The 13783-nt window shown below is 36.5% G+C and overlaps 1 protein-coding gene across 1 annotated transcript; it reads left to right on the top strand.

Moving 5' to 3' along the window:
• Positions 1-10730: 10730 nt before the first annotated feature.
• Positions 10731-11273, top strand: LOC114092140 (signal peptidase complex subunit 3-like). Its single transcript, XM_034635377.1, has one exon. It carries the CDS (start codon positions 10731-10733, stop codon positions 11271-11273), a length of 543 nt encoding a protein of 180 aa, XP_034491268.1.
• Positions 11274-13783: the final 2510 nt, after the last annotated feature.

Here is a 13783-nt window from a genome sequence, read left to right as displayed (position 1 = left end):
GCCATTCTGACTGGAGTGAGATGAAAGCTTAGAATAGTTTTGATTTACATTTCTCTAATTGCTAGAGATGATGAACATTTTTTCATATATCTGTTGATTGATTGAATATCATCTTCTGAGAAGTGTCTGTTCAGGTGCTTGGCCCATTTATTGATTGGGTTATTTGTTTGTTTTTCTTTTCTTTCTTTCTTTCTTTTTTTTTTTTTGGTGTTTAGCTTTTTGAGTTCTTTATAGACCCTAGAGATTGCTGCTCTATCTGATATGTGAGGGGTAAAAATTTGCTCTCAAGATGTAGGCTATCTATTCACCTCACAAATTGTTTCTTTTGCTGAGAAGAAACATTTTTAGTTTGAATCCATCCCATTTATTGATTCTTGATTTTAAATTCTTGGGCTATAGGAGTCTTATTAAGGATTTTGGGGCCTAATCCCACATGATGGAGATTAGGCAAAGTTTATGCATTTTAATGGTATGATTTGATGAATGGATGATGGTAAATGTGTAAAACTGTGCAAACATCACCATAGTCAAGTGTTAGTCATTACCATAATCCCCCCAATCCCATTGTGATGCAGTTAATCCCACTGTCCACCTGTAGTCTTAGGCATTCAGAGATATGTTTTCTGTGTCTATGCATTAAACTATTGTGAGAATTTCATATAAATGGAATCATATAATATTTGGTCCTCAGTATCTGGCTTCTTTCACTTCACACAACGTTTTATAGATTCATCCATGTAGTAATATGTCCAAATTTCATTCCTTCTAATGGGTGAAAAATATTCTATCATACCACATTTTAAAATATTTTTATTTGTTCTTATTAGTTATATATAATAGTTGAATGTATTTTGGCATATTATACATAAACAGAGTATAACTTTTCATTCTTCTGTTTGTACATGATGTCGAATTACATTAGTCATGTAATCATATATTTACATAGAACAGTATTCCTATTCTCATTCCTTTCCCTTTATTCCCCTTTGTCTAATTCAAAGTAGTTCTATTTTTCCCTACCCCCTCCTTATTGTGAGTTATTTTTTGTTTATCCATTAATCTGCTGATGGGCACTTGAATCGTTCCAGTTTGCAGTTATGTTGTATAACATGTCATATTTTGTGGGTTCAAATTCTTACGTAGACATGAATTTTCATTTCTCTTGGTATGTATCCAAGGGTGAAATAACTGCCTATTTAACCATTTGAAGAACAGTCAGACTTTTCATGACCATGATAGTTATGAGGAATACAGTCTTTGTTATTTTTCTAGTGATCAGACTGCAACCATTCTGCTTTCTGCGAACAGGAGGTGGTCTGTAGTATGACTACAGTAATTGACTTTCAGCAAAAGGCAAGATGCAGAGCACTTAGCTGTGGCATTTCCTGTGTGGAGTAGAAGCCTGTGCATCACAGTTGCCATAGAAACAGGACATTATTGTTGGCCTCTGTGTACTGATAATACTCCCCTACCGTCAGTTTTAAAGTCAATACATTCCTGATAACAGAAAACCCGGACAGAGTTTTGCCAATGTGTGGGGGGCGAGGAGGGTTGCCTGTGTTCCCGCCTGATTCCTCTAATTAGTATACTTGTTCAGCTCGCCTGAAGAACGAAGGTGTTTCGCTTTTAGAGAAAGGCTATGGAACAAAGAGGCCTGCGCAGAGGCATTTCCGGTGCAGAGGTTCTTCCCAGGCACCGGTTGCCATAGAAACCTGACAACATTATGCCGACTGTGACAGCATTCTCCAGGAAACCGACTTGCTCTGGTTAGCGAGCCGGCCCTCCCCTCTAGGCATTTGGACTCAGCGGAGGGTGTGGATGCCCCACGGTGGGGGCTGATCCTCCCTGGGATGTGGGGAGATGAAAGGATCCCAGTATCCAAGTGGCCTCATCCCTGCTCTGGGACTAAGAGCCCCGCTGACTCAGAGGGAGAGAGACTTGGGACCCTCTTGGCCCCACGCAGGGTGATGTTCTGCTCCAGGCTGTCCTGGACCCACTTTCCATGTAGAGGAGGGGCACGGGAGGTTAAGACAGGGAACAAACAGCCCTCTTTGAGCCCAGGTTCTCCTCTGTAAAATGGGGATAGGAATGCTCACCCACGGATTTGCTGGGACCCTCATTGATAACACCTGTTCTTATAATAATTGCTGATTCCTGTGTATCTTTCAGGTGGTTATTCAAATATGCAATTGTTTGGAAGTTCTTCCTAGCAACTCGAGATTGTAATATTAATTCTTCCTGATACCATGCTTTTACATATTCTATGATGACTTTTTTAAGCCAATCTTTTCTACATTTATTAAAATGTCAGTTACAAAATTTATAATTAAAAAAATAATGTTGATGTATTTTCACTATTTTTATTAGAGCTTTATGATTATACATGCTAGTTGGGTTCCTCGTGACAAACTGAAACATAACATGGGATTCGATTTCAGTTCATGAACCCCCACACACTTTTCTCTCTTGTCCTCATTGCCTCTCCCATTCTACTTCCTCTACTCTAATGGACTACCTTTCACACATAATAATTTATATTTGATCATTTCTTTATACTTATGCATAAAAGTGAATTTCCCTGTCATATATTTATTTATTTTTTAATTTATTTTTTAGTTTTTTAAGTGGACACAATATCTTTATTTTACATTTTATGTGGTGCTGAGGATCAAACTTAGTGCCTCAGGCATGCTGAGCCACAATCCCAGCCCCTCATATATTTATGTATGTATATGTTTCTTTAAGAATTCATTTTGCATTGCTTCCCCTAACCCATCTCTCCATTCTGCCTCTTGATCTCCTTCTACATTACTGATCTTCTCTTTATCCTTATAATATCTTATCCTTGCATCCCCCTTTTCTTTATTTTACTCTAGCATCCGCGTATGAGAGAAACATTTGACCTTTTAGTTTCTGAGACTGGCTTATTTTGTTCAGCATGATTTTCTCCAATTACATCCATCTTACCAGCAAATGTTGTAATTTCATTTTTCTTCATGGCTGAGTAGAACTCCACTGTGTGTGTGGGGGGGTGTATATAAAAGCTTCTTTTTATTTTATTTATTTATTTTTAAATTTCTTTTTAGTTGTTTATTAACCTTTACTGATTTAGTTATATGCAGTGCTGAGAATCGAACCCAGTGCCTCACACTTGCCAGGCAAGAACTCCACCACTGAATCACAACCCCAGTCAGTATATCACAGTTTCTTAATCCATCTATTGGCAGACATCTGGGTTTATTACCCAATTTAGCTATAAACACTGAGATGGCTATATCACTGTAATGTGCCAATTTTACATCTTTTGGGAAAATACCAAGGAATGGGATAGCTGGGTCATATGGTAGCTCCATCCCTAATCTTTTCAGAAATCTCCATACTGCTTTCCAGAGTGGTTGTATATTTATTGTTGCTTGTATTCTTAATAACTGCCATTCTGATTGGAGTGAGATGAAATCTTAGTTTTGATTTGCATTTCTCTAATTGCTAGATATGTTGAACATTTTGTCATATATTTGCTGATTTATTGTATATCATCTTCTGAGAAGTGTCTGTTCAGTTCCTTCGCCCATTTATTGATTGGGTTATTTGTTATTTTGGTGTTAAGTTTTTTGAGTTCTTTATATATCCTGTGGATTAGTGCTCTATCTGATGTGTGTGTGATAAAAATTTGCTTCCATTCTGTAGGCTCTCACTTTGCTGAGCAGAAATTTTTCAGTTTGAATCCATCCCATTTATTGATTCTTGATTTTATTCCTTGCTCTATAGGAGTCTTTATAAGGAATTCAGGGCCTAATCTGACATGATGAAGATTTGGGCCTACTTTTTCTTCTATTAAGCACAGGGTCTCTGGTCTAATTCTTAGATCCTTGATCCACTTTGAGTTTTGTGCATGGTGAGAGGTAGGGGATTAATGTCATTTTGCTGCATGTGGACTTCCAGTTTTCCCAGCACCATTTGTTGAAGAGGCTATCTTTTCTCCAATATATGTTTTTGGCACCTTTATCTTGTATGAGGTAACTGTATTTATGTGGGAAGTGAGGATATACAGTTATTATATCTTACGAATCGTGAAAGAGGAATCAGAAGATAGTAGCAGGAGTAAATCCAACCCTCACCCATTAGACTTCTAGCCAACTTAAGCTGGTCACTCGAACTGCCAGACTCAAAGGAGAAGCAAGTTGGGCTCCATTCACCCTTCTGACTCAAATCTCCCTAGTACAGCCCACTGAATGCCTGTTTCACTCACATTCCCCCAGTAACCTCCTAAGTCACCTAATTGGCTCCTGCTGGGATATTGTGACAGAGATTTTCCATCTCATGGAGGGAGCCATAGCTTCAGAGAGATCTCCTCAAGATGGCTCCTGCCTCAGCTCTCTGAGGCCAGTTGAGATACAGAGCATGCTTTTCAATCACCAGTGTACAATGTAGTCTCTGTCAGCTAAGTTTCAGTACCTTTCTTTAATCATAGGGTTTTCCATACCCAAATCTGTTTTTCTGTGTTCTCTCTCCCTCTGGTGAAGCGGTGCTGAAGTAACAGCTGGGTTGGCTCCAATGTATTCTTTCTGGTTTATTGTACCCAAGTTTCTAAGTACCTAAGCCAGTTTGAATGCCCACTATTGAAATCTGGTAAAATCCTTATTTCACTCATTGTAGCTGAGAAGTTATACATCCACTGCTTTGGTCCCGGGTCAATGTGTAACTTGGAATACGTCTTTCCTCTACTCTGCCATCTTCTGATCTACTCTCCTGTGTTTTCACTATTTTAAGCATACCCAGAAAGGTTCTTCATATTAAAAAGAGACTCTTTAATGTTATTATTATATTCACAGAACATCACATTCTCAGCTCTGTATTCCCCTCCCTGAGGACTCTCTTTCTTACAATGCCCTGTCCTCAGACAACTGATCTGTTAATAGATTAGTTCTTATTTTCCATAATTTTATGTAAATGTAATTATACAAGTTGCATCTTGGGGGTATGGAGGATAGGATGTCTGATTTGGTTCTTTCAGCCTATATATTTACTTTTATTTTAGACTTTTGGGTTATTCTTTATTGTACCTGAAAATATTGAACAACAGAAGCATTATTTCTAGACATTTTGGAAACACTTTGTTGAATATTTAATATTATCTCTAAAATAAGACTCACATTTGGGTAAAATGGAGATTACCATTTCTTTTGTGAATCATCGAAGTATCTACTTCATATGCACTAAAGAAGAAATTCTTCCAGAATAATCTTCAGATTTGGCACTATATTAAATATCTAATGAATAAATATAACAAGTTGGAGTGCTGCATTTGACTTTGCTGAGAAACTTCTGTATTGATATCAGAAAATCAGCTTCCTGTTGCTCTCCAAATGAAGAAAGAATGAAGATAAAAACGAGAAGGGAACCATAAACCCTTAACCCAGTGCTTGACCCATTACCATCTACAGGACCATGCACTGGGATTTCATCTGCACCATCAGCTTCTTCAGAGGGAGAAAGAATAAGTGCATATACATAAGAGCACAATGCCAGAATCATTTAAATCTACAAGTCATGAACTGGAAAGTCATCATTAATAAAGGAGGGTATCCTTAGGGGAGGGTAAGAGTTAGAATCCTATTCCTGTTCCTTACTAAATGACTCTGTAAATTTGATTTTACATCAGTGAGTCACCTATTGAGTAGAGTCACTGTGCAAAAATTATGTAAAAAATATAATTGTTTATACATTTTTAGTTTTTAACTATGTGAGTGATATCATAGAATGGGGGCCATTTTGTAAACTTTTCCCTCTGAAAACATTTTCTTGTTTCCTCTGATGTTGATGACTTTGCAGTTTTGACATTTTAGCAGTCCTGTAGTGAACATTCTTGTGCATGTGCCTGTAAATCTCTGCGGTTTAGACCTAATAGGGTAGAAGTTGACAGGTGACACACTTTCTTCTCTTACAGATGTTGCTAAGTGTTTTCACAAATAATTGCATTAATATGTTCTCTCCCAGCAATGTATGCAGATCTCATGACCTCATATTTTCCATGTAAAGAGAATGAAACATAAATATAAGCCCACTGATTGGGTTTTCTTTTAAAACTCTACAAAATTCCAGGAAATTTTCTGAGTCATGAAATGAGACCATAATCAAATTCAATTTGATTTTTGTTCAATGTTTATGATCTTTGACAAAGCAGTCCACTTATGAGAATTTCCCCCAAATTCAGTCAGCATTGGCTCCTATGGTTAATCACTCATCTGTCCACATTGCTCAATGCTAAGCTGACCATTTCCCTGGATAACTCAGTACATTCAGACCCCCTGAGTTTTCTCCATCCATTCAGATAGGAAAATCTGTCTCACTGCTGGATGCTCAGCCTGGTTGGACCATACACAAATCCATGCCAAATTTGATATGAAGCAGTGTTCAGGGTCCTAAGATTGGAGGATCTTATGAGGTACATGGAAATCTGTAACCTTAGAAGGTTGCTAGGTGAATATTGAATTAAAATAAGAAGTATTTATTCACATTCAAAATTTTTTCACAAAAAGTGTGACTTGAGAATATGTTACCTGTGACAGGGATAGCCTTGCAACAAGGAAGTTACTTTCCTTAAGCACACATAGGCAAGACTCCTTGGGACAGCAGTTAGGATATGCATTGCAGTGGTTGACTTTTAGACTGACCCAGTGTAGCACTACAGTGTGGATAAATCTGTTTGATTCTGTTTTATTAAGAAATATCTTGTCCTCAGACCTAAGCCTTTTTCTCCAATGTCACCTTAAGAAGGAATGAAGTTGATGTTTTGTCCTCCATAGGCTCTTGTTGTATTTCTTGGTTGGCTCAGAGGTCAGATGGGGAGGAGGTGTATTTGGGCAGAGTCTCATAATGATCCAAGCTTTATGGACCAACATGATAGAAAGAGAAAGTAAGCCAGCCAGACAAGAAAATGAGAAAATAGAGTTGTGGGCTCTTTGCAATACCCACCTCTGGCAAGCAAAGCAGAACACACACTTGTTCAGCCCAGACTATGATTAATAGTTTTGATAGGGAAAGGGGCTGGGATGAGGAACCCCTGCTTCTCCTTCCAAATTCATTAATCAGATAATTGATACCCAGAGGAGTGAGTATGTAGAAATGCTAAAGTCATTTTGAGATTTATGTCCCTCTGTATGAAAGAAAATATCATGAATGGAAGATAACAATTTTGACTGCAGTTGCTGTGAGTTTGTAGATCAGACTGGAGAGAATTGACATCTTAACAATCCCAAGTCTTCTGATCCATGAACAGGGTATATCTTCTAATTATTTACATCTTTAATTTTCTCAGCAATATTCTGTAGTAATCAATGTACATATCACAGTTCTGGGGACAGATTGTTCATAAATATTTCATGCTTTTTGATGTATCTTAAAATATTATTTTACAAATACAAATGTCAATTATTCTATTTTTCTGAACTTTCAGCAACCATATGTTAATATTAGCTGTTAAGGAATATTTTTGGCAGAAAAATTATTTCATGCTTAATCCACATTTATCAGTATTTCAATGTAAGATTTTGGAAGCCATTAGGAATACATAGAAACTAGGGATAAAAATGTCCCAGGAACAGTTCTACAGGTCATCTACAGAAAAAAAAAATCAATCTCTAAAAGAACATAGTTTAGTAGCTTTCAATAGTATATACATGGTTAGAAATTAAACCGTTGAAATGTGTGCTTTTACTTCTTTACCTCCTAAAAAATTCAGCTTAATGAATTCCTGGGATCCTGGGTGGTATGAAAGAAGGGGAAACAATATGTACATATTTGTATATTCGTAAATGTATGTATATATTTACATACCACTGAAGCTGCTAGGAATTTTTATTGTGAAGTATACTTAAAGTTAATTTTTGTGGTCAAGTTGTTCTTATTCAGATCCTAGCACATATTAGAGATGAGATTACTGTGGCTGTTGTTTGTTTTTCCTAACATTTCCTTGGCCAGCATGGTTACCATAGTGACTGTGACTGCTGTGGGATTTGGAATATACTGAGCATCTGTTTATGATTTTTGCCTGAATTACTAATTACTTTGGTGCTCACATGTGCAGCTTTTCTAATTCTGATGTTCCTTCTAAAATATTTAGTTGGCATTTGAGAAGAGTGTAGAATCTTCATTTCCTATTTATTTATTTATCATGTACCAATATCATTGTATCAGTCTGATTCTAAGATTCACATTTTTCTCAGAAGTTACCCTCTGTTATATATTTTATCCTTAGATTGTCCCCAAATTAACCAGTGGAAGTCACTTCAACTGGGTCTAAGTGTCCACTTGATACCTTTCTATAATTCCCTGAGAATTTACTTTGCTCTCTGAGACTAACATCTCCCCATGTATAAAAAAGAAGCAATGAAGCCTACCTCAGAGCATCATTTTTTGAAGATCATCTAAAAATAGCAACCTACAATGTAGTGCATCTTTTATCCATCAGCAAAGCAAATGTTACTTCCTCATTCACACTTTGCTTCCTTCATTCTGTCCATACAATATGTATTTTTTGTTTTGTTTTGGGGAGTTTTTTGCTTGTTTGTTTTTGGTACCAGGGACTGAACCTGGGGGACAGGGGCTTATACACTGAGCAACATCTCCAGCCCTTTTTTATATTTTATTTAGAGATAGAGTCTTACTAAGTTGCTTAGGGCCTCACTGAGTTGCTGAGACTGGCTTTGAACTTGAGATTCTCCTGCCTCAGCTGCCCGAGCCACTGGCATTATGGTGTGTGCCACTGTGCTCAGCCAAACAATGCCTATTATATCAGTATAATACCCTGACAATAGTGAGAATACTTGAAAATGTAACATCAAGCAGGGATAAGCCCATATTTTCATTATTAGTGAGTTTCTGGGTCACTGCTGTGTGCAGAAGGGAGTTGTGGAATGGAGCTGTGAAAGAGGAAAAACATCATTGAACAGCTTCCAGTTAACTTGAGTTAGGAAAGGCAAGACAACATCCTCTTATTTTTTCTCTATTCTATGTGTTTTCTTTCCCTTTACTTATTCTTCTAGTTTAACATTAGAGAATGGTGTGCACTCTGTACTCCAGAGCCAGGAGCTTATAGAGAAAAACAAATATGATGTTGAGTCTGCTGGACAGATTCCTGGAGAGATCAGTGTCCCACCATGGGAACACTTTGGTAAGATGCTACCCTACACTAACCTCCTCTATATAAGATCTTTCTGATCATCAGGAATACTCTGATGATAAGTATGATCCCATGTAGGAAAGAAATGTGTGGTCTAAGTGTGGTTTATGAACTTTCAAGTAAATAAATTAACAAACACTCCAGATGTCCCATAACTATGCAATAGTACTTAATAAAATAATAGCACTCAAATGTGAGCTATTGAGATCAGCATTTTTGAAAGTGTGGTCCATGAATCACTTCATCAAAATCATCAATTGTTGCTTATTAAAATAGCACATATTTGGGTCCACCCTATGTCTGCTGATTCAAAACCAGGAAGGTTGGATGGACATGTCCATATTTTGAGTAATTTCTCTAGTTGTTTCCAGTATTCATCCAGGTTTGAAAGCACTTTTGTGAATTTGTAACAAGTTCTGCTAAATTTTTGAATCCTTTGATGTCTAATTCCATTGTTGGTTACTCCTATTTCTTGGCTTTAAATGTCTGTGTATTCTCTGGTGTATCAAATTGGTAAAATTTCCTTCAATTAAGTAATATTTATTCAGTAATTCATATATGAGACTAGGATCTAGGCACTAGGGAAACAGAGCAAAGAACAAGATAGGCAGAATCTCTGGAGCTAACATTCTAATTTGGGAATAGTGACAATTAGCAGGAAAACAAATCATTAAAAAGAACAATGTCATATGGTGATTTGTGATTTGAAGATAATAATACACATAAATAGAGTAGAAAATCAGGGAACAGGGATTATGATAGATGGGGTTGTCAGTGAAGCTCCTTCTCAGAAAGTGGTATTTGAGCTGAGTCCAAAGGACAAGAAGAAGCCAGGCATGAATCAGTAATTCATCAGTGTCCCTGCGCTGTTTGTGGACATCAGCTGATCAAGAAACAGAGGAAAAATTCAGTGTTGGCAGCCTGGCAGACAATATGTAGACTAGTGGGCGGTGAGGTGCAAAGGGCAAACAGGAGCTTTAGGGTTTGGTCCACAAAGGGAGTTTGGGTTTTATTCTGAGTGTGAAGGGTTAGAGTTTGGGAGTGAAAGAATCTGATTCTTGTCAAAAGGTAACTCTGGTTGCTGTGTGGAGAATGGACTACAAAATAGCCTGTGCAAACAATCATTTGAATATTGCTGAAGTTCAGGGGAGGGAATGGGGTGGATAGGACCAGTGGCGTGTGCAGAGAGGAAATGCACCTAGACAGGGCGTGTCCGGAGATAAGGCAATCTGTACCTCCAGTGGCTGTGTGTCCTTGTGGGAATAAGGCAGAATCAAAAAGGATCCCTGGGCTCGTTCAGCCACATGGAGAAATAGAGTTGGTGTTTTCTGACATCAGTTATACTAAGCGCCGCTGACATTCTAAATACATTGAACAGTGCTTGTACTGTAAACTAGTGACTTGGAAAAAAAAGAAATCGTGGTTGGCGCACGCTCAGGGAACGCCTGCCTAGCAGTCAGCTAAAATCACAAGGAGCAAGTGCGCAGGGGGAACCAGAGCCCAGACCCCTGGTGTGCCTGTGGAGACAGGGTCGTGGGAGAAGGTCGAGATGAACTCGATATTATCGCGGGCGAACTCACTGTTCGCTTTCTCACTGAGCGTGATGGCGGCGCTCACCTTGGGCTGCTTCATCACCACAGCATTCAAAGACAGGAGCGCCCCGGTGCGTTTGCACGTTTCGCGGATCCTGCTGAAAAACGTAGAAGACTTCACTGGACCCAGAAAAAGAAGTGATCTGGGATTCATTACATTTCATATCACTGCGGATCTGGAGAATACTTTCGATTGGAATGTTAAGCAGCTGTTTGTTTATTTATCAGCGGAATATTCAACAAAAAATAATGCTGTGAATCAAGTGGTCCTTTGGGACAAGATTGTTCTGAGAGGTGATAATCCGAAGCTGCTATTGAAAGACATGAAGACAAAATATTTTTTCTTTGATGATGGAAATGGTCTCAAGGGAAACAGGAATGTCACTTTGACCTTATCTTGGAACGTTGTACCAAATGCTGGAATTCTGCCTCTTGTGACAGGAACAGGACGTGTATCTGTCCCATTTCCAGATGCATATGAAATAACCAAGAGTTATTAAATTATCCTGAATTTGAAACACCACATTTTATACAGAATGAATTATTTCATTTGTCTTGAATGTTTTTCTTTTGCTTTTTACCTTTTTTAGATTTCTCTCTCTCTCTTTTTTTTTGCTACAACAGCAAACATCAAAAGGCATATTTGATATAAAAGGTAATGGGCTACTTAAATTAATTTTACAACCAAAAACAAAACAAAAGGCTACCAGAGTGGAATATTATCTTATAAAAATAAGACAATTGCATAATAATTTTGTGTGTATGTGTTCCTATATTTCCATTATTCTTTAATGAATCAAAATGAATATGAAGGGAACTTTTGGATGCCTGTAGAATTATAAACATTTGTTATTTTATGCCTAGCATTTGTGCAAGTTCACATTGAATGTTATTAAGAAGTTAAAGTTTTCTAATCTCTTATAGGGTATGTTGGATTACTGGGAAAATGTAGCATGGTTGCCAGCTAGAAGCCTGGTTTACAAAACAAACAAAAGTGACGAAATTTTATGACATAGTCTTGGAATTGCCCATAGTGCTTGTCTTTCTTGTGGGTGACTAACAACTTTCACCATGTAAAGATCTAATACCTTTCTGTGGGCTGTAAATCATTCTAACTCATTTAAAAGTCTCTTAATTCAACCAACTGTGTGTCTTTCAGTGCTTTCTCTGTAAAGGTTACTTTGTGGTATGTTTCTGTATGATGTTTTAGCATTATCATTGAAAGTTGAAAGTGTTTGCATAGTTTACCCTCTGAGTTAAGTTTGTTTAGTGAGTATGTCTAGTGCTAGCTACTATTTACAATGCTCTTTAGGTCCCCATTTTAATCGTTACTATGATAATGTCAATAGTTGTATGATTTTTCACTTACAAAATACTCTGATGTATATTTATCATATGTTATTCTCAATAATCTAAGGAGTTACCAGGTGCAAGTGTTAACTCTTTGCAGATGAAGAAACTGAAATTCAGTTTATTTCATTGCTTCAAGGTTAAAAACTAGAAAGTAATGGAGTTAAAACTTTAACTCATATCTTCTGACTATTGAAGGTTATTTTTTAATCTTACACCTGAGATTATAGATTAATCAATTTTAACTTATAATTTACATTATAGTTTTGGTACCTTGCATCCTTTCTATCATTCCTAGAAGAGGTTTTTCATATTAAATGAAAGTGACTAATTTTCAAGCTGCCAACAACTTATATCTCATTTCCTTTTCTGAATAAATTAATTTTATTTACAGTAAAAGCTTAACAAAATCCAAATATATTCAATTATAGCTTAGAGATAAAAATACTTTATTGAATATATACTTTAAAATGATTTCTTTTTCTGTTGTAGGGAAATAAACTCCCTCAAAGGTACCAACTGTGAACCAATTGCCCTTAAATCAAGACCAATCACTATACTTACAATACCAACAATAATTAACAAAATATATTTTATTTATTTTACTAAATATGTCACTATTTAATTATACTATATTTAACAGCTGTATGTGCAGTTGTACAGTTCATAGAGAAATATGTATGTTTGAGTTTTTCAAACCAATTGAAAGGTCACAGGTGTAGTGTCATGCATACTAGACTGAATTTTGCTCCTATATTTTTCATTAAACTTTTCAGAGTCTCAGTTTCTTTATCTGTAAAATGAAAGAGTTGGACTAGTTAACATAAATGATAGTGCTTTCATACCTCATGCATGTGTGAACTTTGTTTTATCTCTTTAGAAAAGAGATTGAACAGAAAAGCACTTTGGTAATGTGCAGACAGGAAGATGATTGAAAGACTAATACATAATTCATATTGATTTCAAAATATACTGTGAAGCTATACTAATCAAAACAGCATGGTACTGGCACAAAAAAAGACACAGACCAGTGGAATATAATAGAGAGCTGAGACATAAATTCATATATTTACATCCAACTGATTTTCTACAAAGGTGCCAAGAACATACAATGGGAAAATGTCTTTCAATTCAATAAATGGTATTGGGAAAACTGAATATCCACATACAGAAGAATGGATTAGATTTTACTTCACACCATATAAAAGATCAACTCAAAGTAGATCAAAGACTTAATTGTAAACAGAATCTGTGAAAGCACTAGAAGGAAACTAAGGGTAAAATTTCCTGATATTGATTCAGGCAATTTTTATCTGCATGTGACATCAAAAACACAAGCAACAAAAGCAAAAATAGACAAATAGTATTATACCAAATTAAAAAGTTTCTGCACAGATAAAGAGAAATGGACAGAGTAAAAAGAGAACTTCAAACCTGCAAACTGTACTTCTGATAAAGGAATTCAAATAATCCAATAGCAAGAAAGCAAATAACCCAATTGAAAATGAGCAAAAGACCTTAATAGACATTTTTCAAAGAAGATATACAAATGGTCAACAGTTATATAAAAATGCTCAACATCCCTAATCATCAGGAAAATGCAAATTGAAACCATGATGAAGTAACATTCCTGTTAAAATGGCTATAATAAAAAGACAAA

This window comes from Marmota flaviventris, chromosome X (assembly GCF_047511675.1).
Source record: "Marmota flaviventris isolate mMarFla1 chromosome X, mMarFla1.hap1, whole genome shotgun sequence".
Lineage (NCBI taxonomy): Eukaryota > Metazoa > Chordata > Mammalia > Rodentia > Sciuridae > Marmota > Marmota flaviventris.
This window is presented reverse-complemented; position numbering and strand designations above follow the sequence as displayed.

What these genes read in the sequence shown, in the direction of transcription:
- LOC114092140 (XM_034635377.1), top strand. Translation starts at nt 10,731, where the DNA reads ATGAACTCGATATTATCGCGGGCGAACTCACTGTTCGCTTTCTCACTG.